We start from the raw sequence: 21,217 nt of genomic DNA on the forward strand, positions 1-21,217 counted from the left end.
CTCTGCTCCGTGCCACCAAATATGTCCAATCTCTCTGAGGCCTGGCCAACGGCCACCCCGGCTGCCGTCTCTGGCCAGCCCTGGAGATCACCGGCTAATTTTAGAAATGACTTGTCGACCCAGCTGCTCTATCACACTGGCGCAGAGGGCGGGCGGGGGAGGCCAGGAGGAGCGCTCGGGGAAGGGGAAGTGTGAGCGGGTGCTGAGGGTGCTCCTGACAGTCGTCTGCCCCTGCTGTGCTGGCTTGGTTGGGGCTCTCTGCGCTCTGACCCCTGGGCAGGAGTGGTTCCTGTGACCCGTGGCCTCGCGTGGAGAAGGTACTGTCAAGCTGGGTTTTACCATCAGCTCCTTGCAAGCCGATCGACATAATTTCCAGAACGTGCTTTTGGGGGCTGCGGGGCAGGCGTCTGTTCTTGGGTCTATTCTGGGCCTTTCTGGTGTGGAGAGCCCCGAGGCCCTTCTCCCTTCGCTGTCTGCCCGCCTCCTTCGCTTAGAACACAGGAGTATTTCATGGAGGAATGTTAGCACAGATGCTGGGAGGCACACTCTCTTGAGGATCGCCTTTGTTGGGCCCCTGCTGCTTGCTAATCATTCGTAGAAATACGCGGGGCGTGGGGGGAGGACAGTCTTCCCTGGGGCACCCTGGCTGGCCCACGGCAGGCCTCCTGCCCCTCCTCCGCTCCCAGGGGTGGTCAGTTTCTCGTCAGGGACCCAAACTGTGCCCTGCTCCCGGTGCCAGCCCTGCTGAGCATCGGCCTTGACAGTGAGTTTTTCATTCCCAGTAAGCGCGCGGCGGGGGTGGGGGCAGGCGGCTCGCTCAGGAGGGTTTGAGTTCCGTGCGGCGCTGACCTGGCCCTCTGTCCCAGAAGAGCTGTTTGATCTGGCACGTGCCATTCCCAGGCATTTCTGTGAATGGGGAGGCTTCACAGGCCTCGGTGGCAGGGCCGGTGGGGACGCCGCGGGGGCTGTGCTCTAAACGGCACGCTGTCCCGGAGTCACAGACCTCGCCAGCTGCGGGCCTCAGGGCCACAGCCTCCGAGCGGCTCTCCTGCAGAGGTGGCCCGGAGGGGGAAGCCTAGCCTGCTCCTGGCTGCCCAGTCTGGCCTTGACCTGGCAGGGGCCTGGGCTTCGGTCCCACACGGGGTCCGGAAACCCCAGTTTCTATTTTGCTCTTGTGGCCAGCCAGGAAGATGCCCACCTTGTTCAGGGCACAGCTCACCGAGGCTGAGGGCCCCGCTCGGGCTTCCAGGGTCCCGTAGAGTGGTGGTGCCCTTGGGCGTTGTCTCTGCTGCTGATACATGACACTAATGGTCCAGGCTGGGCCAGGGGAGGACCTCTGCGGCCTCAGCTAGGGATGAGTTCTAGAAAACAGTAACGGGGGGGGGGGGGGGGGGGGGGGGGCGGGGGGGGGGGGGGGCGGGGGGAGGGCAAGGAGGAGGAGCAGAGTCTCTCGGTCTCCTGACGTCTTTTGAGGGCCTGCGTGTCACCAGTTAATGACCATTCGGTGCCACCTCCTCACAGGCCTGGTGGACTGGAATAGCCTGGTTTGGGCTCTGCTGCCTTTATGACCTCTGACGAGTCCCTTCTCCAAATGAGCTTTCGTTTCCCCTTTGAAAGCCTGAGAGGGCCGGGCGAGAGCTTCCCAGAGCGTCCTCAGCACTCCACACCCAAGGAGTCTCTCCGGGGGAAGCACCGACCACCTGCATTCCCTTCCCTTGGGGGCCTGACAATGCAGAGCCCAGAGCTCAGTCTCAGACCTACCGAACAATTCTGGGGAAAGATGCCCAGAAACCCACCGATTTAAAACCTCACCAAAGTTGGAGAGCCGCCTTTGCTCTGGTGAGAGCTAATGAAACTTGGGGGGCTGCTGCTCAGGAGCCACCTTGTCAGAACTTGTTTCACAAACAGGGAGGCCCTGTGGGCGGCTGTCTTAGGGACGGAGTATTGAAAAATTCCATAGGGCCGGTGTTCCCCCAGGGGAAAGATTCAGCCCTCCTGGTGGCATTTTGAGATGGGAACAGGATACGGAAAAGCTGAAGAGCGCCTCCTGGCTGCCAAAGGGACCGGAATTCTGACTAGGCTGTGATGAGACCCCCTTCAGTGAGCCCTGGCTTAGCCGGTGGATAAAAACTGAATGGTCCACTTGAGCAGGGGGTGGGTTACTGTGGGGTGTGGCATACCCTGACTTCTTCTACTTAATAAAGGTAATTTTTAGAACAGTTTTAGGTTCAGAGCAAAACTGGGGGGAAGGTAGCGATTTCCCATATGTCCCCACCCCCGCCAACACGATAGGCTCCTCTGCTGTCCACGTCCCCACCAGAGTGGGGGTTTTGTTAAAATCTGTGAACCTGCACTGGCATGTCATTATCACCCACTGTCCAGTTACATTAGGGCTCCCTCTTGACGGTGCATGGCCTGTGCGTTTGGACGAATGTGCGAGGACGTGAGTCCCTCATTACAGTATCATTCGTACAGAGGATTTCCATCGGCCTAAAAATCCTCTGGGTTCTGCCTGTTCATCTTTTCCTCCCCTCCACCCTGGCAACCGTGGACCCCTTTACTGTCTCCTTAGTTTTGCCTTTTCCAGGATGTCACAGAGTTGGAATCATACAGTACGTCACCTCTTCAGATTGGTTTCTTTCACTTGGTAAAATGCATTTAGGGCTCCTCCGTGTCTTTTCATGACAGCCCTATTGTCTGAAGTACACGAAATTGAATTATTTGAAAAAATAGAGGAAGTGGGTTTGAGGTCAGTGGAAGACCCTTGAGGTACTGTCAGATCCAACCCCATCTGTTCACAGGGTGGGGGGGCAGCTGAGGCACAGAGAGGGAAGGCAGCTTGCTCAAGGACACACAGCTCCACAGTGATGGCATTGGGCTTAGAATAGTCCCTGTCTTCAAGGCTGGCAGGCTGAGGCTCGCTGTTGTAGGAATAATAATAACCCAACTCGCCCTATTACCCCACCCCCAAAACTTCTCCAGCATTATCCTCCAAGCCTCAAAGATAAGGATTCAATCTCAGCTCTAGTTTCAATGGGGACGACAAAAACAGACTTCATGACACTAAGTTTTTGTAACGAGAGCTGATGGGGGTTCTCAGGGCAGATGTCTGTCTCTCTCTCTCACACACACACCCTTCATCTGAGGAGCCAGGGATACCATCAGCGTCATCTGAGTCGCCTCCCCGTAGGGCTTGACTCATCCCGCTCTGTCCTTCCCCTTTTCTGAGCCCCTCCTCTCTAAGCCTCTCCCTCTGCTTATTACCTTGAGGATCCTTGGTTCCTGGCAACGAAGGAAAGAACCTCAAGAATTAGGAAGATGGCTTTGCCGAATGCAGAGCCAGCACTCATGTTCAGGGAAAAGCAGGAATTTTGAGGTCCGGGGTCACAAAGGAATTTAGCTCCACCCGTATAAGACTGAGTGCGTTTTCAGCTGTTTGTTGGGTCCTGCTGGGGTTTGAGTTTCAGTTTCATGGAGGGCAACTGGATTAGCTGTTGAGACAGATGGTTGCTCAATGGAATTCAATATCGCATTCACCCCTGCTCATCCTGTGAGCTTCTGCCGGAGTTACTAGCCCCATTTTACAGATCGGGAAGTGAGATTTAGAGGCTTAAGAGACCCAAGGTCAAGCAGAGTGAAATAAAATGGGGACCCAGTGTTTCTGCGAGAGATCTGTATATTTAGTTCTAATAAAGAGCAAGAGGTAAGATAATAAATTATGCAGCAGATAACAAAAAGCCCATTCATACTCATTATCTCATTTCACCCATTGATAATCAAGGAGGATGACGCTGTTCCAGTTTTACCGAGGAGGAAATTGAGAATCAAGGAGGTTGGTGACGTGCCTAAGAGCACAGAGCTTCTACGGGGTGACAGGTCCAGGAATTTCTCCTCCTACTTTTCTGTCAACAATGGGTTCGCTCATTTTCTCAGGTTTCTCTATTATAATTCTTCTCTATTTATTGTTTAAAGCAAGATTATTTTACCCCCTCTTCCCCCTAATGCTTCTCTCCACTTGACATGCTTTTCCAGATTAGGGTTTCTCAACCTCATACTTCTTCTAGACCAGAGTTTCTGAACCTCATGACTATGGACATTTAGGGCTAGATAATTCTTTATTGTGTGTGTGTGACTGCTCTGTACAATGTAGGACATTGAGCAGTATTCCTGGCCCCAACCCATTAATGCCAGCAGCACCCTCTCTAGCTGTGACAACCAGAAGTGTTCAGGCATTGCCAAATGTCCACTGGTGGGCACAATCACTACCTATCAAAAACCACTCATCTAGTCCAGCTTGGTCCACTAGAACTTTCTGTGAAACAGATATGTTTCCAGTAGAAATCTTCTGTGTCTGTGCTGTTCAGTGTGGTAGCTGCTGGTCACATGTAGTTACTGAGCATTTGAAATGTGGCTAATGTGACTAACAAGCTGAAACTTTAATTTAAATTTAGCTACAAGTGGTTATTAGCTGCTGTATTATACAGCATAGCTCTAGATAGCAACGCAGCAGGGGTAGAAAGAGAGGGCTTTGATGGACCACTTGAACCCTAAAAGCAGTCAGGAGAGGTTCCCAGAAGAAATCTGATCAGCTTCCTGCTTCACTGTGGCCAAGGGAGCACCAGACTAGAAATGACACTTGGCATAGGCACCACCCCTAACCATGCCTGTGCCCACGGTAGGCATTACTAGTCAATTACCACACATTTTCCTACTAGGCCAGGCATACCTCAGGATCTTTCTCAACACAGCCCTTCAGGCAGCCCTAGCTACAGATCAGTGGGTGCTGACATGCAAGAGAAACATTACTGCCCATCCTTGCCCTAGGCCAGAAGGCCCGTCTGTGAGGTCCCGTGTCTCATCAGGCTGTGTGGTGGTTGGCAAAGGGTGTGTGGCCAACCTAGATCAGTGGGGCAACCACAGATTTGGAGTCAGGAAAGGCAACATTCTGGAGGAACCAAGATTTTTCTCTAATTATTTCCGTAAGAAATACACTCACAGCATGATTTAGGAATAGAGACGGGGTGGTGGGGGTGGGGGAGAGGAGGTGCTGGTGTGTCAGCCACTGATGTACAAAGCATTTGGAGATTTCAACAGACCTGTATATGATATTGTGATTTATAAGAAAAATATGTACTTGGCCATTCAGATGATCAACGTGCATTTCTCATGTACTTGGTCTTCATCCACAGTTCCTGACCCATAGCTTCCAAAACCCTTGGAATTTCCTAAGGTTGAGAGTAATAAACCTGTTTTTTTCTCTTTTTTTCTTTTGCTATCATTAATGTACAATTAAACGAACAACATTATGGTTACTAGACCCCCTCTATTATCAAGTCCCCACCATATACCCCATTTCAGTCACTGTCTATCAGCATAGACACTGATAGAGAATCACTATTTGTCTTCTCTGTTATACTGCCTTTCCTGTGTCCCCCGGCTACATTATACGTGCGAATCATAATGCCCCCTTTTCCCCCTTATCCCTGCCTTCCCACCCAACCTCCCCAGTCCCTTTCCCTTTGGTAACTAACTGTTAGTCCATTCTTGGGTTCTGTGAGTCTGCTGCTGTTTTGTTCCTTCAGTTTTTTCTTTGTTCTTATGCTCCACAGATGAGGGAAATCATTTGGTACTTGTCTTTCTCCACCTGGCTTATTTCACTGAGCATAATACCCTCTAGCTCCATCCATGTTGTTGCAAATGGTAGGATTTGTTTTCTTCTTATGGCTGAATAATATTCCATTGTGTATATGTACCACATCTTCTTTATCCATTCGATAAACCTGTTTTTTTATGTTAATGATGTAGCTTTCAGGAAGCACTTAAGGATGGGGGCTGGCTGTCTTCCCCTGTGATTATAGGGTTGGGTCAGTCCCACTCTCCTACTTTGAATTAAATCACCAATGGCCAATATTTGATCAACCAGATCTCCATAATGAAGCCTCCCTAAAAATGTAAAAGGATGGGGTTTGGAGAGCTTCTGAATTGGTAAACACATGAGATTTGGTGAGAGTGGTGCTCGTACAGAGAATTTGGAAGCCCCACTCCTTTTCCCTGTACCTTGCCCTATGCATCTCTCCTATCTGGCTGTTCCTGAATTATATCCTTTCATGATTAACCAGTGACCTAGTAAGTGAAATATTTGAGTTCTGTGAACTGTCCTAGCAAATTAATCAAACCCAAGGAGGGGCGGTGGGAATCTCTGGATTTATGGCCAGAGTTGGTCAGGAGTAACAGCCCGGACTTGCGATGGGCATCCTGAGTTGGAGGGAGTTGCTGGAGCCTTGTTTGGTCAGGAGCATCATAGGAGACAACCTGGCTTTGTGATTGGTGTCTGAAGAAGTGAGGCTTTAACTGTGGGACCTGATGCTATCTGCAGGTAGATAGTGTCAAGATCGAATTCTTGGACACCCTGTGGTGTCCAAGAATTGCTTGCTGTTACCTGGGGAGCCCCTCCCCCCAGCTTTGGAATTGGGTCTAGATACCTGAAGACTGGGATTTGACCTGAGATCATAGGGGACGGGGCTGCTGTGAAATTCAGTAATGGCGCATGGGGGTGCGGAGCCTCCAGTACTCATACTATCCTGTGAGGTGGACAAGAAAGGCCAGTGCACCTACTTGGCAAATGGGGAAGATGCATTCCTGAGAGATTTGACAACAGTCAGGTGGGGCCTAAGCTCAGGTATGTGACCTTCCAGGCTGGTATCAATCCACTAAAGGGTGGGAAGCCTGCTGCATTCATGGTGGTCACACTCTTGCAGAGTGAAGTGTCTGCTTGTGCTGCACAGAGTGGTCTAGAAAACTCCCAGGGAACAGTGGCTGGCGTTCTGAAGGATCTGGGAGCCATGAGAAATCTCTCACCCAAGAAATGAGTGAAGGGTCCAGGTGAGAAAATGGGGGCAGGTCCCACTGGTGTCAGATGGGGAGCCTTAACTGTTGCTCCAGAGAACAGAACAGGGGCCAGCATGTGGCCGTCCTGGCAAGGCCACTCTTAGGAGGAGGAAACAGTGGCCATGGGCATTGGGGGCTGGGGACGTGGTTCTGCTGTCCTCAGAGCTGGGGGCCCTCAGCTGTCTCACTTCCCTTTCCTGGTCTTCAGATGCCAGGACAGGAGAAAGAGGGTTTAATGGCTTCAGTGGACTTTGTAGCTCTGGTTTCAAAGGAGAAGAAAAGCAATTCGAGCAGACCCTGGCTGTCTTATGTGGAGGTGAGCTTCCCGTCATTGGGCACGACCAAGAGGGACTCCCTGACTATCCATCCAGGGAATTCCTCCTAATCAAGGCTGGGTCTTTGAGGCTCTGCCACATGGACAGTCCCATGGAAATGCCCAGTGCTGTGGCACTCTGATGGTGATGGGACATTCCAGCCTGTCTCCATCCCTGCTGCCCGTCCTTTCTCCATTCTTCCCCATCTCAGTACCTCACCTGCTTTTCCCTCCTTCTCTCTCCACTGTCTCTTTTCCTTCTGCCCTTTCTTCTCCGTCATCTCCTGCCCCTTTTGAGTCCAGGATAATGCGGGTTGTCGTGAGTGTGTCTGAATCCTCAGCTAGTTGCTGGCTGTGGGTTTCCTTTGCCCTGACCCAGAGGGGATCTGTGTCACTATGTGACTCTTTGGCTACCAAACTCAAGGTCTGGGTGAGCTTGGCTGGGCCATGCATGAATCGTCAGAGTCACTTTTGTCCATTTAGCTTGCAGATGGCAAATAGATAGCAACTGTGAATCATTCTCTCCTTCCACACCCTGGGCAGACATTAATAATCAATCAGAGAACTCTTTTCCACTGAGCCCAGATGAAAGCTGAGTCCTTCCTGTATAATCCTCCAAAGCAGCAACCAACCTGTCTGTCAGAGCTGATATGTGAATTGAAACCTTCTTGGCCCCTGGCTGTATGGGCCACAGTCCTGCCAGAAAACAGCACACTCAACTGGTGTTTTGGAGAGACTTTTAATGGAGGAATGCTCCCCAGAGGTGTGTGTAGAATTAAGGAAACCAGCTAAGCAGGCTGAACCACCCAGACACTGGCAGTGGTGGGAATCGGTCACTAGCCTTGGGCCTGATGCAGGGGACAGAAGGGTCACAGAGGCTCGGTGGTCTGTGGAAAGTGGTCCATGGACCACTCCAAGGTGCTTGTGGCTATAGATTGAGAAACACAGCCTTTGCCCAAATTAGGGTCTAATGTGGAGGGAGCAGGGTGGAGAGGGGGATAAGTACCCTACCTCTAGTCCTCCCACATGCAGGTCTCCTTCCAGAGCCTTCCACTGACCAGACTTAATGGGAAGCAGAAGAGTAAGGGAGCCCTGTGGCTGCAACCCTCGTGGTCAACTCCCAAGAGCACAGAGCAGGCTGAAGAAAGAAGGGAGGCGGTTGCATCATGAAGCACAGACAGATGAACCAAGCCGTCCCCCATCCTGGGCCTGCACAGACTTGGGGCCCTTCCATTTGGAAAATGGCTGCAGACCTGGCTTCCTGGGGAGAAGGGATGGGGAAGCAGGCCTCAGGGATAGCCAATCGGGTGCTGCACCCTTGGCCTGCAGATCCTGTCCTCTGAACTCTCCCATGAGGCCCTCTTTTTCTCTGGGGGGCACTGGCTCACTCCACTAGGGTCCTTTGAGGAGCGTTGAGGAAAGGGACCATTTCTAGAAGTAGGATTGAATGTGACCATCAACACAGAAGTCAGTAAATGACTGCCTATTGCCTGGTTTCAAAAACAAACCTGGATGGAATCAGCCATGCCTACTCACTTACATGCCATCCAGGGCTGCTTTGGAGGTGCAGAGGGAGAGCTGAGTACAGTTGACCCCTGTACCCCCAACACCCTCCCCAGTCAGTAATCCACATATAACTTTTGACTCCCTCCAAACTTAACTCTAATAGCCTGCTGTTGACTTCATTGTAGCAAATGATAAAATAGACTAGTGTCTACATATATTTTTATGCATTAATGATATACCTAACTTTTTCTTAATATTTTGGATATGTCTAGGCTATGTAGTTCATCTGTCAGTTTTTTCAAATTGTTGCAAACCTTCAAAATGTTTTCCAATATTTTTACCAAAAAAAAAAATCAGCATATAAGTGGGCCTGAACCTGTGTAGTTCAATAGGCAACCATAGTTGCAACAGAGACTCTCTGCCCTTGATGCTTAAAGTGCTTACTATTTGGCCCTTTATGGGAAAAAATGGTGGACCCCCGACCAAGGAATGGTGTAGGACGCTGGGCTAGCAACTGTGGGAGCTGTTACTTCCTCTAGAACCCGGGAGGCAGGGGAGGGGGTTGCTGCCAGAACGGGAGAGGGTAGAGGATGGAGGGGCCATCCTGGGGTGCCTTCGGTGGAGGCACACAGCCGGGAGAGGGCTGAGAACACAGATGCCCGGGGCTGATACCCATTAGCTGAACCCCTGGAAGGTGGGAGAGGTGGAGGATGTGGCTGAAACCCTGCCCAGTGGCTGCACGTGGTGTCTTCCTCTGCCCCAGCCTCCTTCTCTCCCCACTGGCTTCTGATCCCTGCATGCCTGGCCTCCCACATGACCGCCAGAGAGCCCAGATGCCGGGCAGCCAGCTCCTCTCACTGGGCACCTTAGCTCTGCATGCTGGCTCTTATAGTGGCCACCGCCTTCCACCGGCCTCCAGGGACCTTGCGAGCTCGCTAGGGAATGAACATTGACCCTCATGGACCAAACTGTGGGCGAGATAGGTCCTAAACCTGATAGTGACACGTGGCCAGGGGAGCAAAGGGCAGGGTGATGGGCTGACCGGCTGGGGGAGGCAGGAGGCAGGGACTGCCGCAGGGCTGGCACCCTCCTGCCATGGAAGGTGAGCTTTTAGTGAGAAGCTGCTTCAGGCCACACACAGCGACAGTGTTGCTGGAGGAGACCTTGAGCACAGCCTCTGGAGCCACATGTCAGGGTCCAAGAGGCAGTGTGGCCACCTCTCAGCTGGGAGCAAGGCACTTCCCCTGCCCTGCCTGAGCTTCCTGAGCTGGGGTTACTCACAGAATCCACCTTACAGGAGGGGGCCTGGGAAGGCTGAAGGACGTCATCCACTTAAGTTCTCAGCACAGAGCAACGCACAGTCTTTGTGCACGGTCGTCAGTGGCCCTGCTTTGATGCTTCCCTTCCAGCGCAGGAGGACAGAGATCTCGGGGTTGAGCAGAAGGAGTAGGCACGTGGGTACCCAGTTACCCTCATTCTACTGTGTAAACTTGAGTGAATTTGTTAAGCCCTGAGATCCCCAAACTGCGATATGTCAAGCGCTGTCACTAACACCAAACAGAGGCTAAGTAGAATATCAGTGCATACCCAGCCTTACCCTGAATGTACCTACTTGAACCAACTTCCTGGGGTTCCACAACATGCCACCAGGACATAGGGTGCCCCCTGCTCAGCCTTCTCTTATCACCACCAGTGCAGAGCTGTGGGGGAGCTGAGCACGTGTGGGAGAAGTCAAACACACCTGGGTGCAGGGTGGGGTCTCAGTCTGACCTTCTTGCGGGTGACTTCAAGCAGGTTGCCTGTCCTATGGGAGTGATGCCAAACGCATGGCGCTGTCCTGGGAATAACGTGATAATAGCTTATGGGATAATTAAACTCCAGGTCCAGGAGGAATTTACACCTAAGTTGGGGGCAATTTAGGTATAAAGCTCTATCTCAGTGCTTGACAGATACTGGTTCTCCCTAAATATTGGGGAATCATCCTATGCTGGGTCCTGGGGTGGGGTCTCCACACCAGCTTTGACCATGGAGTCAGATGAGAAAGGAAAATACTATTGAGAGCAGTGATTAAGCACCTGTTATCCTCCAGTCATTTTACAGCTGAGAACACAGGCTCAGAGAAATTCCTGGGGTCCTGCCTGGTAAGGGTAGTGGCGTCATTATCAGTGAACTTGGTATCAATGAACTTGGGCCATGGTAACATGTGGTCCCCTGCATGTGGGTGCATACAACCCAGGAAACATCAGAAATCCCTGCCACAGACTTGCTGCCTGTGGCCACTGTGTCCCCTTTCAGCCGCACTCCTAATCATTCATCCCTTCATTCAACAAAAACTTACTGAGAGCTAAGTATGTACCAGCTCTGTTCTAGGCTCTGGGGCTACATAAAGGGACAGAAGAGGTGGCAGTTCTGGCCATGTAGGGGCCACGTTCTGCAGGGGGAGTCAGAAATGAACAAAAAAATATACAGCAGGATGGGCAGTGATTAAATGCTATGAGGGAAAAGAGAGCTGGAGAAGATGATGGGCAATCCTGGGAAGGGTGGGTTAGGGTGGGATGGGGGCTATGCTGCCATTTAAATAGTGTGGTAAAGGCGGGATCATTTGAGATGACTCTGAGCAAAGACCTGAAGGAGGTGAAGTTGTGAGCCACAGAGAAGGGAAAGCACCTGAAGCAGAAGGAACAGAATGTGCAAAGGCCCTGAGGTGGTAACCTATGAGAAGATGCACCCAGGAGGCCAGTGTCACCGATGTGGAGGAGCAAGGGGGAGAGTTGTCGGGGTGGGTAGTCATGAGGGCCTGGGAGGCTGCTATAAAGACTTGGGAGTTTATCCTTTGAGATAGGAGAAGTCACTGGACAATGGCTGCTGTCAGGACTGGACATTGAGGGTGAGAGGGAAAGACTCAGGTTACCCAGGGGCCACTCAGATCTAGCAAGTGTACATGGAAAACTGTTTCAAGCCATCTCTGGCTTTGGGGGTCACCTTTCCTGGGTGACCAGCCTTCCTCATCCCTAGGGAGAGATTGAGACTCTACCATGAATTCCAAGCATCTGGGGCCTCCTCACAGGCTTAAAACAGCAGCTGATGAGGCGGCTGTGCGTTTCAGGCCAGAAAGGGAATTTGGTGATAAGAACACTTGTTAAATTAAGGCTCAACAAAGCCTCCCCAGGAGGACTGGCTCCTGGCCCTTGGTCAGTGGGGCTGGCCTGGCGCCTTTGAGGGGCAGGACGTGTGGAGTGAGGGCCCCGCACAGAGCCCCCCTCTCCCTGCCTGCATGTGCTGTGGCCCTCTGGGCAGGTCAACAGCCCCAGCTGAGGAGAGCCCAGACCAACAGCCAGGATTCCCCCTGGAGGCTTGGAACAGAGGGCGATCCTTGGGAAGTGGCCACTGCCCTGGCCAGGCCTGGGCTGGACAGAAAGGGTGGGAGGGCGCAGTGGCCAGGGCTGCCACTCAGTGTCAGGCCTCTTCATAACCTGGGCTCCACTCCCCAGGCGTGTGGTGGAGCGGATTCCAGCTGAGTCACATGGGGGCTTCTCCAGTGTCTCCCAGGGGGATGAGCGGGCAGGGCATCCTTTATCCCCCTCCTCTGCCCCTGCCCCCCTCCGAAGAGATCTGGCCGGATGCCCACCTTCATCTGCCCCTCCTGTGCCTTTGCAAGCTGGAGAGCCCACACTGGGGGGGACTTTTTCTTAAGGCCGAGACTTGGCTGTTTGCAGGCGGACATGTTTGTAGGTCACCGCATGGGCATGTGACCTCATCAGAGCTGGAATGTCCCTTCTCCGATCTTCAGATCTTGAGATTTCTTCCTTGCCAGGCCCCGCAGGGGTGCTGGGGTCTCAGCCAGTGAGTGATGTGCTGGTCAGTGTTTAATGGCCAGCTCCCGGAACAAAAGCCCGATCAACAGTAGTATTTGCCAGTGTCTGTGGTGTAGGTGCTCCCATGGCTGATTTCAGTTTCCTAATGTGACACCGAGAAACGCGGAGTTGGAGAGAGAGGTTCACCACGTGCTCTTAAGAGTTGAGGAGAGCTGGCTCAGCACAGTGCTGGGGCCCCGCCAGGCCCGCCTCCCCAGCTTCCGGGATGCGCAGCTGTCCACGCGTGAGGCGAGATTGCCTTGAGTGCTGCCCAGGACTTTTCTTACGGCTAAGTCACGGAAACCAGCTTCTCAGAGATCACCAAGCCTTTGCGAAGTCTTGGACGGTCATTGTTGCTCTGACAGCCCGAGATGCGGGGGCCTCTTCCAGGAGAGGGCTGGGAGGGGTCAGTGAGGGACAGCGCCAGGGGATGGGCCCAGCCTGCAGCCAGAACTGAGGAAAGGTGAAGGGAGAAGAAGGGTCTCCACTCACGACCACCTCCACCAAGATCGTGGTGTGGTACCCTCCACTCTTCATTTTCTACAGGTTTTGTCCATGTAGGGTAGTTTTCACTTAACAAGTCCACCTGCACCTGGTCCAGTGTTAGTGCAAATACCTCCCAGCAAGCCTCCTGCACTGCTGGGGGCATGGAAACGGTGCAGCCACTATGGAAAACGGCTTGGCAGTTTCTTAAAAAGCCAAAGCCCCCGTATGACCCAGTAATGCCACTCCTAGGAATCTGCCTAAGAGAAACAGGAAGTATGGGCACAAAAAGATGCCCATGACTTCAGCAGCATTCATCATGCCTCCAAAGTGGAAACAACTCAAATGTCCATCAACTGGTGAATGGAAACAGAAGATGTGAGCTATCCACAATGGAACCATGTTTGGTAACAGAAAGGGATGAAATACCCACTCACAACAATGTGAGTGAACCTCAGAAAATGGTATGCCAAGTGAAAGAAGACAGACATGAGAGACTGCCCACTGTAGGATCCTATTTATGTCAGTATGTCCAGGAAAGGTGATCTGTGGAGGGAGGAAGTAGATCTGTGGTTGACTGAGGCAGAGGGTGGGATGGGTAGTGACTGTGACTGGGCACCGAGGGTCTTTTTGGACTGATGGGTTTATGGTGACAGTTGCAAAACTCTGTCAATTTATTTTATTAACTGTAAATTTGTCAAAAGTTACCACTTTGTATGTTTACAAAGGGCGAATCTTAACAGCTGCCATGGAAATGACACCTCAGTAAGGCTGGCTATACAAAAATATTTCCTATATACCCTTTTCAATGGATCCATAATATTCCTTCATATTAGATGCGGTCTAATTTATTGGTCATTCTCTAGTGACTGGACCCTTGGGTTGAGTCTGGGGTCATTTGTTTTGGTGCTACAAATGACACAGCGATGACATTTTCTGGTTTAGGATTACTCTCTCAAACTTGTCCAGATAGGTGAAAAGTTATGAACATTTGTTAAATGTCTCAGTGCTTCTCCTACGAACATTTGGTAAAACTCTCATCATATTATGATGCTGAATATGCTAAATTGCTTCCCCAAAGCGCTGGGCCAAATAATAGCTTTAGTGTCCTGCCCTTTCCTAATTTACTTGGTCAGACTTTGGAGCCAATTCCCTGGGAAAAGAAAACCACGCTCTTCTACGGCATTAGAAGTCAGGGTAATGGCTGCCCTGGGGGGAAAAGGTAACTGGAAGTGGGCATGGGGGAGTGTCTGGGGACTGGTAATGTTACATTTTTGAATTGAGACACGATTTACATAAGCAATCTTAATTGTACAGCTGTATGAAATTTGACATATGATATACTGTGTAGCTATCACCCAGATCAAGATATAGGGCATTTCCACAGTCTAGAAAGTTCCTTATGCCCCTTCCCAGCCAGAAGTTAACAGCACCTTGACTTCTACCATCACAGATTAGATTTGTCCTGTTCTTGAACTCCTTATACATAAAATATAATTTTTTATTCTTGATCAGGGTGCTGGTTATATAGATTTGTTCTTTATGTAAGAGCTACAAAGCTTTATATTTACTTTTCTTATTAGATAGCTCAATAAAAAGTTAAAGTGTGGGGTCAAGGGGAAAAGGGTTTCAGGCCGCTGTCCACTCCATGGCCAGCAGCCTCCATGCTGGCCACACTCCTCCCAGGAGCAGATGACGGGGTTGTGCTCAGCTGTGTGGCCTTGGTTCATGGCGTAGGTGTGGATGGGGGTGAAGTAGTGTCCACGAGCTAACCTGCCTCTCTTTTCTCTCCTATACTGTGTCTCCATCCATCAGCCTGGTGTCCGTCAGTCCTCACCCGTGCTGCCTGGCAGGGAACCCTATCTCATCGTTTCATCTCACGGTCCTGGTTCTGTCTCAGCATGGCCATCTCATCACGCCTCGCCCTGTGGGAGCAGAAGGAAAGTAATGCTCAGGGCTCGGGCTGCAGCTGCAGGGGCCAACGTGGCCTTTGGAGGACACATCAGAGCCTGGGTGGTCCAGGCTGCCCCCTGCCCCTGCACGCAGGGTGTCTGACAGCCTGCTATCCAGCGCCTCCCTGTAGCATGTCTGGTCCCCCTCCTGTCTTCTCCCAGCCAGTCGGTTAGCCGGGGCCTCTCCAGTCCAGCTGGGCATTACTCACCATGCCCTCGGCTCCTCCCATGACTCCCGGTCTCTCCTCGTTCCTCAGTGGGCAGTGGGGACTGAGGGTAGACCAGCTGTCCTGCCTCCATCCTCAGGGCAGCTTTGAAGAGCCTGGGGTTTGTGTAGGAGGAGGCTGGTGGGCGGTGGGGCAGAGGCAGAGCTGTTGGCTGCCAGGCTAATGCCAAGGGATGCGTTTCTGTGGTCTCTGCCTTCTGTCACCATGGAGACCTGGAAACATGTCCTTCTTCCCAATTATTCCTTTCTTCCCTTTTGTATTTTTCACAAGAAACCGTGAAGAGTTTTCTCTTTGCTGCCTGTCTCTCCCTCCACCCTCCACCCCACACTTGTGCATATGATTTGATGAACGGGAGGCTGAGGGAAGGGGTGGTGGAGAAGCGTGTCTCTGGTTGCCTCCTGACTGCCTCTGCCCCTCTCAGGCCGATCTGGGTGCGCAATCGAGAATCACGCCGAGAGAAGCAGGGGCTGACACCTGCTGAGCGTGCTTTAACAGCCCCTCTCACTTCCGACATGGGTTTCGGTCGGCATGGAGAGGGAGATGTGTGTGTAAACTGAGCCCAGCCTTGCCTGGGCCCCGCTTCTCGCTCCCTGGACAGAGTCTGCATGGACTGGCCCTATCCCTTGGTCTCTGCTTTGTCTCCTGGCCTTTCCTGTCACCTTTGGATTCCCCTTTTATTAGCTGGGCTATAGAGATCAAGTCCTTGTCAGCCACACGCAGAGGCCCTTGATAAGGAGCTTATTTTAAACCATTGTTTAGCTCTGCCACAGAAAGTGCTGGAGAGGTTTTTTCCCCCCTGGTGGGCAGTCTTAGTGATGCTGATTAAAGTCACAGCCACTTTGGCCACAGCCAGTTCCACGCCCCAGCCTCCGAGGTCACGGTGGCCACCAAAGGAGCCTCAGCTGCCACTGAGGCCGGCCGGCTCTGGCCTGGGCCACGCTTCTGGGGTAAAATGCCAGTGGCCGGCCTGTCAGGTTTGAGACCCAGTGATGGGGAGCCCCCAGCTGCCCCGGTCCTGGTGTAAGGACCAAGAAGACACAGTGCTGTAGCCATGGGGTTGGGTCCTCATGTACACCATGGCTACAAGCCCTGCCCTACCTTATCATGTTCCTGGCACACCAGAAATGATTAATTAATTGATTAATCTATTAACTTCGAGCTGAGTTGGAGCAGGAGAATGTGGATGGCTCCCTAGGAGGCATCTGCTCTGGAAAGTGGAAAAGCCCCCTTCGGAGCAGGTCCTCCCAGAGATGGGTTTGTCCCATGCCAAGGAAGGGACCTTGATGGCCTAGATTCATATTTTGAGGAAACTCGATCCAGCCAGAAATCGCATTGACTGGGTAACCTCTGCTATTTCACGCGTTCCATTTTCTGTGCTGTCTTCAGACCTTCCAGAGCCCTGCTGAGCCTCACCTGCTTCGCTGTGGCCTCTCACGCGTGGGCTTGGTCCTGTATGTCCTCCTCGGCCCCTTCCCAGGGTGCACTGCAAACTTTTAAAAGGGCAGCTCGCTCCTGCTGGTTCATTCACCAAGCTTTATCCTTCCTGTTTCTGCAAAACAGATTCGGGAAGAGGACAAGAGCCCTCCACCTTCCTCGCCCCCTCCCCTGTTCTCTGTCATCCCAGGGGGCTTCATTAGGCAACTGGTCCGTGAGACTGAGAAAGAGTCCAAGGAAGCAAGACTGAGGAAGAAGGTAGTGCTCACCTCCCCAGAACAAGAGGTAAGTGACCCTGCTGGAAGGGGACCAGGTGCTTTTCCATGCCCACCATCCTGTCCTAAGAGCCTCCTGAGTCACTCACCATCCTGCCTTTGCCCTTGCTGTCCTCACTTTGAGGTATGTCCTTTCTTCAGCTGAGCTACTGAACTCTTATGCATCCTTCAAAACCCAACTCAAGTAGTACATTTTTGGAAAGTGCTCCAATTGTCTTCCTTCCTCTGATTCCCACTGGACCCTCTAAGTCTGCCTTTACTGTGCTTGTCATTGTAATTATTCGATCATATGACTTATCTAACAATTCCTTAAGGGCAACAGCCATCTCCTTCAGCTCTGTATCTTGAGCGGTCTCATACGTAGTACTTGACCCTTAGTGAGTGCTCAACAAATGTTTGTTTGATGAATGAATGATATCAGCCAATGTATGAATATGGGAATCATTTTACCTCTACATTTAGAGAAAGGCAATCCTAGATATTAGCTAAAGTGTGGTTAGCTCACTTTAATTTAAGCAGAACAGATGTCCAGTTGGTACTCACTGGTTACAGCTGTATTGGCTGTTAGGATATCAAACCCCTTCCACTCCAGGTGGTAAGCAGCCATGACCCCAAGCTCCCCCAGGTGCCCTTCTGCTGCTCCTCTCCTGAGTCCCTGAGAATGGCAAGAAGCCAGTAACTAAAGGGTTAATGTTTAGTGCAGGTAGGAACCTCAGTACCCTGCTCCAACTGGCATCCCTTCTGAGTGGTCAGTGTCCACTAAAATCCTTTAATTATTCTAAATGGCACTTCTGGGTTGGAGTACCAGGTGGACAAGAAACAACCCCTGTGCTTTAAGGACTTGCGGATTTGTCCCCTATGGTGGCCCATGCCATGCTCTCTCCCTCCTTTTCCCCAGCACATTAGCCATGGAACCTGGGCAGAATGATGCGCTGGACACAGGGCAGGCAGGCTTGGCGCGCAGAGTGGCAGTGCGGCACCCTGGGAGGCAGAAAGGGCACCTCCTCATCTCACTGTGGCACCACCTCAAGGGGAGTGAAGGCTGTGATGGCTGGGCCGAGATCCCTGGGCGTCAGGGCCTGGAGGTGGCTTGAGCCCAGGGGCCACCCCGGCTCTGCCCCTCACCCCCCTTCAGCTGTTGTTTGCCCTGCCGGTCTCCCGTGTGCCTGCACCTGTCCAGTTACAGTGTCTTTGCTTCATTAGAGAAGCCCTCGGCTGCCGAACAGCCACAGCTGCTGAAACACCCCTGCCAGGTCTTCGTGGGGGAGGATGACAGGGAGGACCGTCTCTCTCTCCTCCCCAAAGTCAGCCCCACCAGGCTGTTGTTAAGGCTACGATGAAATATTACTGCATGCTGTTTATCGCTGGACAAGGTTCACTTTGCTGCTCGTGGGCTCGTTCGATAACCTGTGCAACAATGGAGTAGGTGGGATGATTCCCACTTATCAGAGTTGGGGACTGAGGTTCAGAGATGTCAGATGATTTACTTAAGGTCCTGAGGCCAGAGAGAGGCAGAGCCGGGCAAGAGTGTATGTTCTCTGAGCTGCCTGGGAACGGCCAGTCTGGGGAGGTAGGCGGCTGGTGTGGTGGCCCCAGAGGCCCGGGGAGGAAAGGGCTCCGCAGGCCTGCAGGCCATGCTGCTGTCGCTGCGCCGAAGTGAAGAAGCAGAGCCGAGCAGAGGATGGGGACGCACTGTCACCGCAGGGCCTGGACAGGCCCAGAGCCACGCTGTAGGACGGACAGGCCTCAGGCCGCAACAGGTGTCTGGGCCGTGGGCCGACATGTTCCCCGGGGCTGGAGCAGGGCAGCCTGGGGTCACGTCCCTGTGAGGCAGCGAGCCTGGCCTGGTTCCTGCCAATTCAATTTTCTTGTCCCAATCAGTAAATAAGTCTGGATTCTCTCCCCCCGCCCCCCCACAGCTGCTTCATTGACTCCCATATAATCCTGGGAAAGGGCGAATAGAATCTACCACCGTTTTGCAGGGATGGAAAACAAAGCTCATGGTTTTCCTAAGGCCCCTCAGCCAGTGAGGGACGCGGAGCGGCTGGAATAACACTGGCGTCGGAAGAGATCCTTACGTCAGGAGACCTGGATTGTAGCTGTGGCCCCATCAGTCCACGTGGTCCAGGCTGAACCCCTTCCCCTCTCTTGGCCTGTTCACTCACCTGGGGAATGGATGTGCTGTGAGTTTCCTCTCAGCCCCAGTGATCTAGAGGTGCCGCTTCCTCTGTATGAAACAGGTGGCAGAAGGGACAGAGGGCCTTGGTGACTGAGGACACCCAGTGGACGAGAGTTCGCGGGTGGGGAGTTGGGATTGGAGGTTGGTTATCTTGCTTGGCCCATCCCCGTGTTGATGTCTCCTCTGCTGTGGTTTGGTTAAAAATAAGGCACTGACTCACTTTTCAAAATGTTGTAGACAGTGCTGAGACCTGCCAAGGGCAGCCAGTCCCCTTCCCAAGGTTCTGCCTTCCATCGCTCCGGAAGGTCAGACTGAGCCCTAGGCCAGGGGTCCTGGAGCAGGTGTCCTCAGCACTGGTGGCACACTGTACTGTAGTCACCTGGGGTGCCACAACCCGGACAACTGCCTCAGACTCTCTGGGGTTGGGGCTTAAGCATCAGTATTTTTTTTTTTTTTGAGAGGGCATCTCTCATATTTATTGATCAAATGGTTGTTAACAGTTAACAACAATAAAATTCTGTACAGGGGACTCAATGCACAATCATTAATCCACCCAAAGCCTAATTCTCATCAGTCTCGGATCTTCTGAAGCACAACAAACAAGTTCTTACATGATGAACAAATTCTTACATAGTGAATAAGTTCTTACATGGTGAACAGTACAAGGGCAGTCATATCACAGAAACTTTAGGTTTTGATCACGCATTATGAACTATAAACAATCAGGTCAAATATGAATATTCGTTTGATTTTTATACTTGATTTATATGTGAATCCCACATTTCTCCCTTATTATTATTATTATTATTATTATTATTATTATTAAATAAAATGCTGAAGTGGTAGGTAGATGCAAGATAAAGGTAGAAAACATAGTTTAGTGCTGTAAGAGGGCAAATGTAGATGATCAGGTGTGTGCCTATAGGCTAAGTATTAATCCAAGCTAGACAAGGGCAGCAAAACATCCACGGATGCAGAAGATTTCTCTCAAAACGGGGGGGGGGGTGAGGTTCTAAGCCTCACCTCTGTTGATCCCCAATTTCTCACCTGATGGCCCCCCTGCGACTGTGCCTGTCTTAGGTTGTTCCTCCCTTGAGGAATCTTACCCGTCTCTGGCTAACCAGTCATCTTCAGGGGCCATACAGGGAAATGTAAAGTTGGTAAATGGGAGAGAAGCAATATTGTTTGAAAAGGTTAGCTTTTTACTTCTTTGCAGATTTATGCTCTGTGGGTTTTATGCCCAGCATTTGTCTCGAGGTATCTTTACCACTTGGAAGAATTATGATACTCGGTAAATTCGATATGAGGCACGAATTCTATTTAAGGGTTGTAATTAGGAAGGAAGAAAAAAAGCTATAGAAGTAGCAGATGGAAGAAAACATGGGAAGATCGGTTATTTCTTTGACATATCTTCTTGTAGAGTAACTTAAGCATGTATAGGTTTTAAACTACTAATTAAATCACGCACACCCATTAACATAGTAGGAATACAGTTACATAACCAAAGCAGACCTACAATTACCAGCCATCTCCAGTGAAACCAAGAAAACCAGTTAGGCACCCTAAGCGTTTGTGAAAACTTATCTATGATATGATGGATATTGTCTAACTGAATTTGAATAGTTTGAGAAAAATCAGACAATTTAAAACAACACATTCCTGGGAACTGTTCACATCCCATATGTTCTTTTAACAGTAGATAGTCTGTAGTCTCAAGATTTTGGAGCGCTGCAACTTGCACTTCTCCTAATTCTTGGTTGAGTTCCAACAGTATAGATCTAGTCAAATTTGTTATTTTACTGTATGCACAGGCCAGCTTAGATATCTCCTTCTTCATTCCAATGGCAATTCCAGGAACCAGTGGGATGAATGCAGCTACAACTGCAGCAGCACCGGGATCTTTGTTGATGTTTTTTGATGATCATCTTCTGGAATGACTCTTCCAGAGGATGTTGATGTTGGAACTTCTTCTTCATGTCGTATCTTAGTTCGTTTTCTGGGTAGCCAAATTAGGCTTTGATCCTCTGTATAAACACAAACAGACCCTTTGCCCACACTTTGATACTTTGATATGCCCTTTATACCATTGTGAAGAACTTATTGGAG

The 21,217-nt window shown here is 51.3% G+C and overlaps 1 protein-coding gene and 1 long non-coding RNA gene across 9 annotated transcripts in view; one reads left to right on the forward strand and one right to left on the reverse strand.

Moving 5' to 3' along the window:
* Window positions 1–14,834: 14,834 nt before the first annotated feature.
* LOC140846637 (uncharacterized) lies at window positions 14,835–19,623 on the reverse strand. Its single transcript, XR_012125971.1, has 3 exons — window positions 19,098–19,623; window positions 16,637–16,772; window positions 14,835–14,969 (listed from the first exon to the last, which is right to left on the reverse strand). It is a non-coding gene; the product is annotated as an uncharacterized lncRNA (long non-coding RNA).
* The window catches only part of MYO18B (myosin XVIIIB), a 234,028-nt gene continuing 227,674 nt past the window's right edge, over window positions 14,864–21,217 (forward strand). For all 8 annotated transcript variants that reach the window (XM_073223995.1, XM_073223991.1, XM_073223990.1 and 5 more), the window contains exons 1-2: window positions 14,864–14,982; window positions 16,782–16,942. In XM_073223995.1, coding sequence (XP_073080096.1) covers window positions 14,946–14,982; window positions 16,782–16,942 — 198 coding nt within the window. In that variant the 5' untranslated portion in view covers window positions 14,864–14,945. The remainder of the gene's footprint in view (window positions 14,983–16,781; window positions 16,943–21,217) is intronic.

Source organism: Manis javanica, chromosome 15, assembly GCF_040802235.1.
Source record: "Manis javanica isolate MJ-LG chromosome 15, MJ_LKY, whole genome shotgun sequence".
NCBI classification, from domain to species: domain Eukaryota; kingdom Metazoa; phylum Chordata; class Mammalia; order Pholidota; family Manidae; genus Manis; species Manis javanica.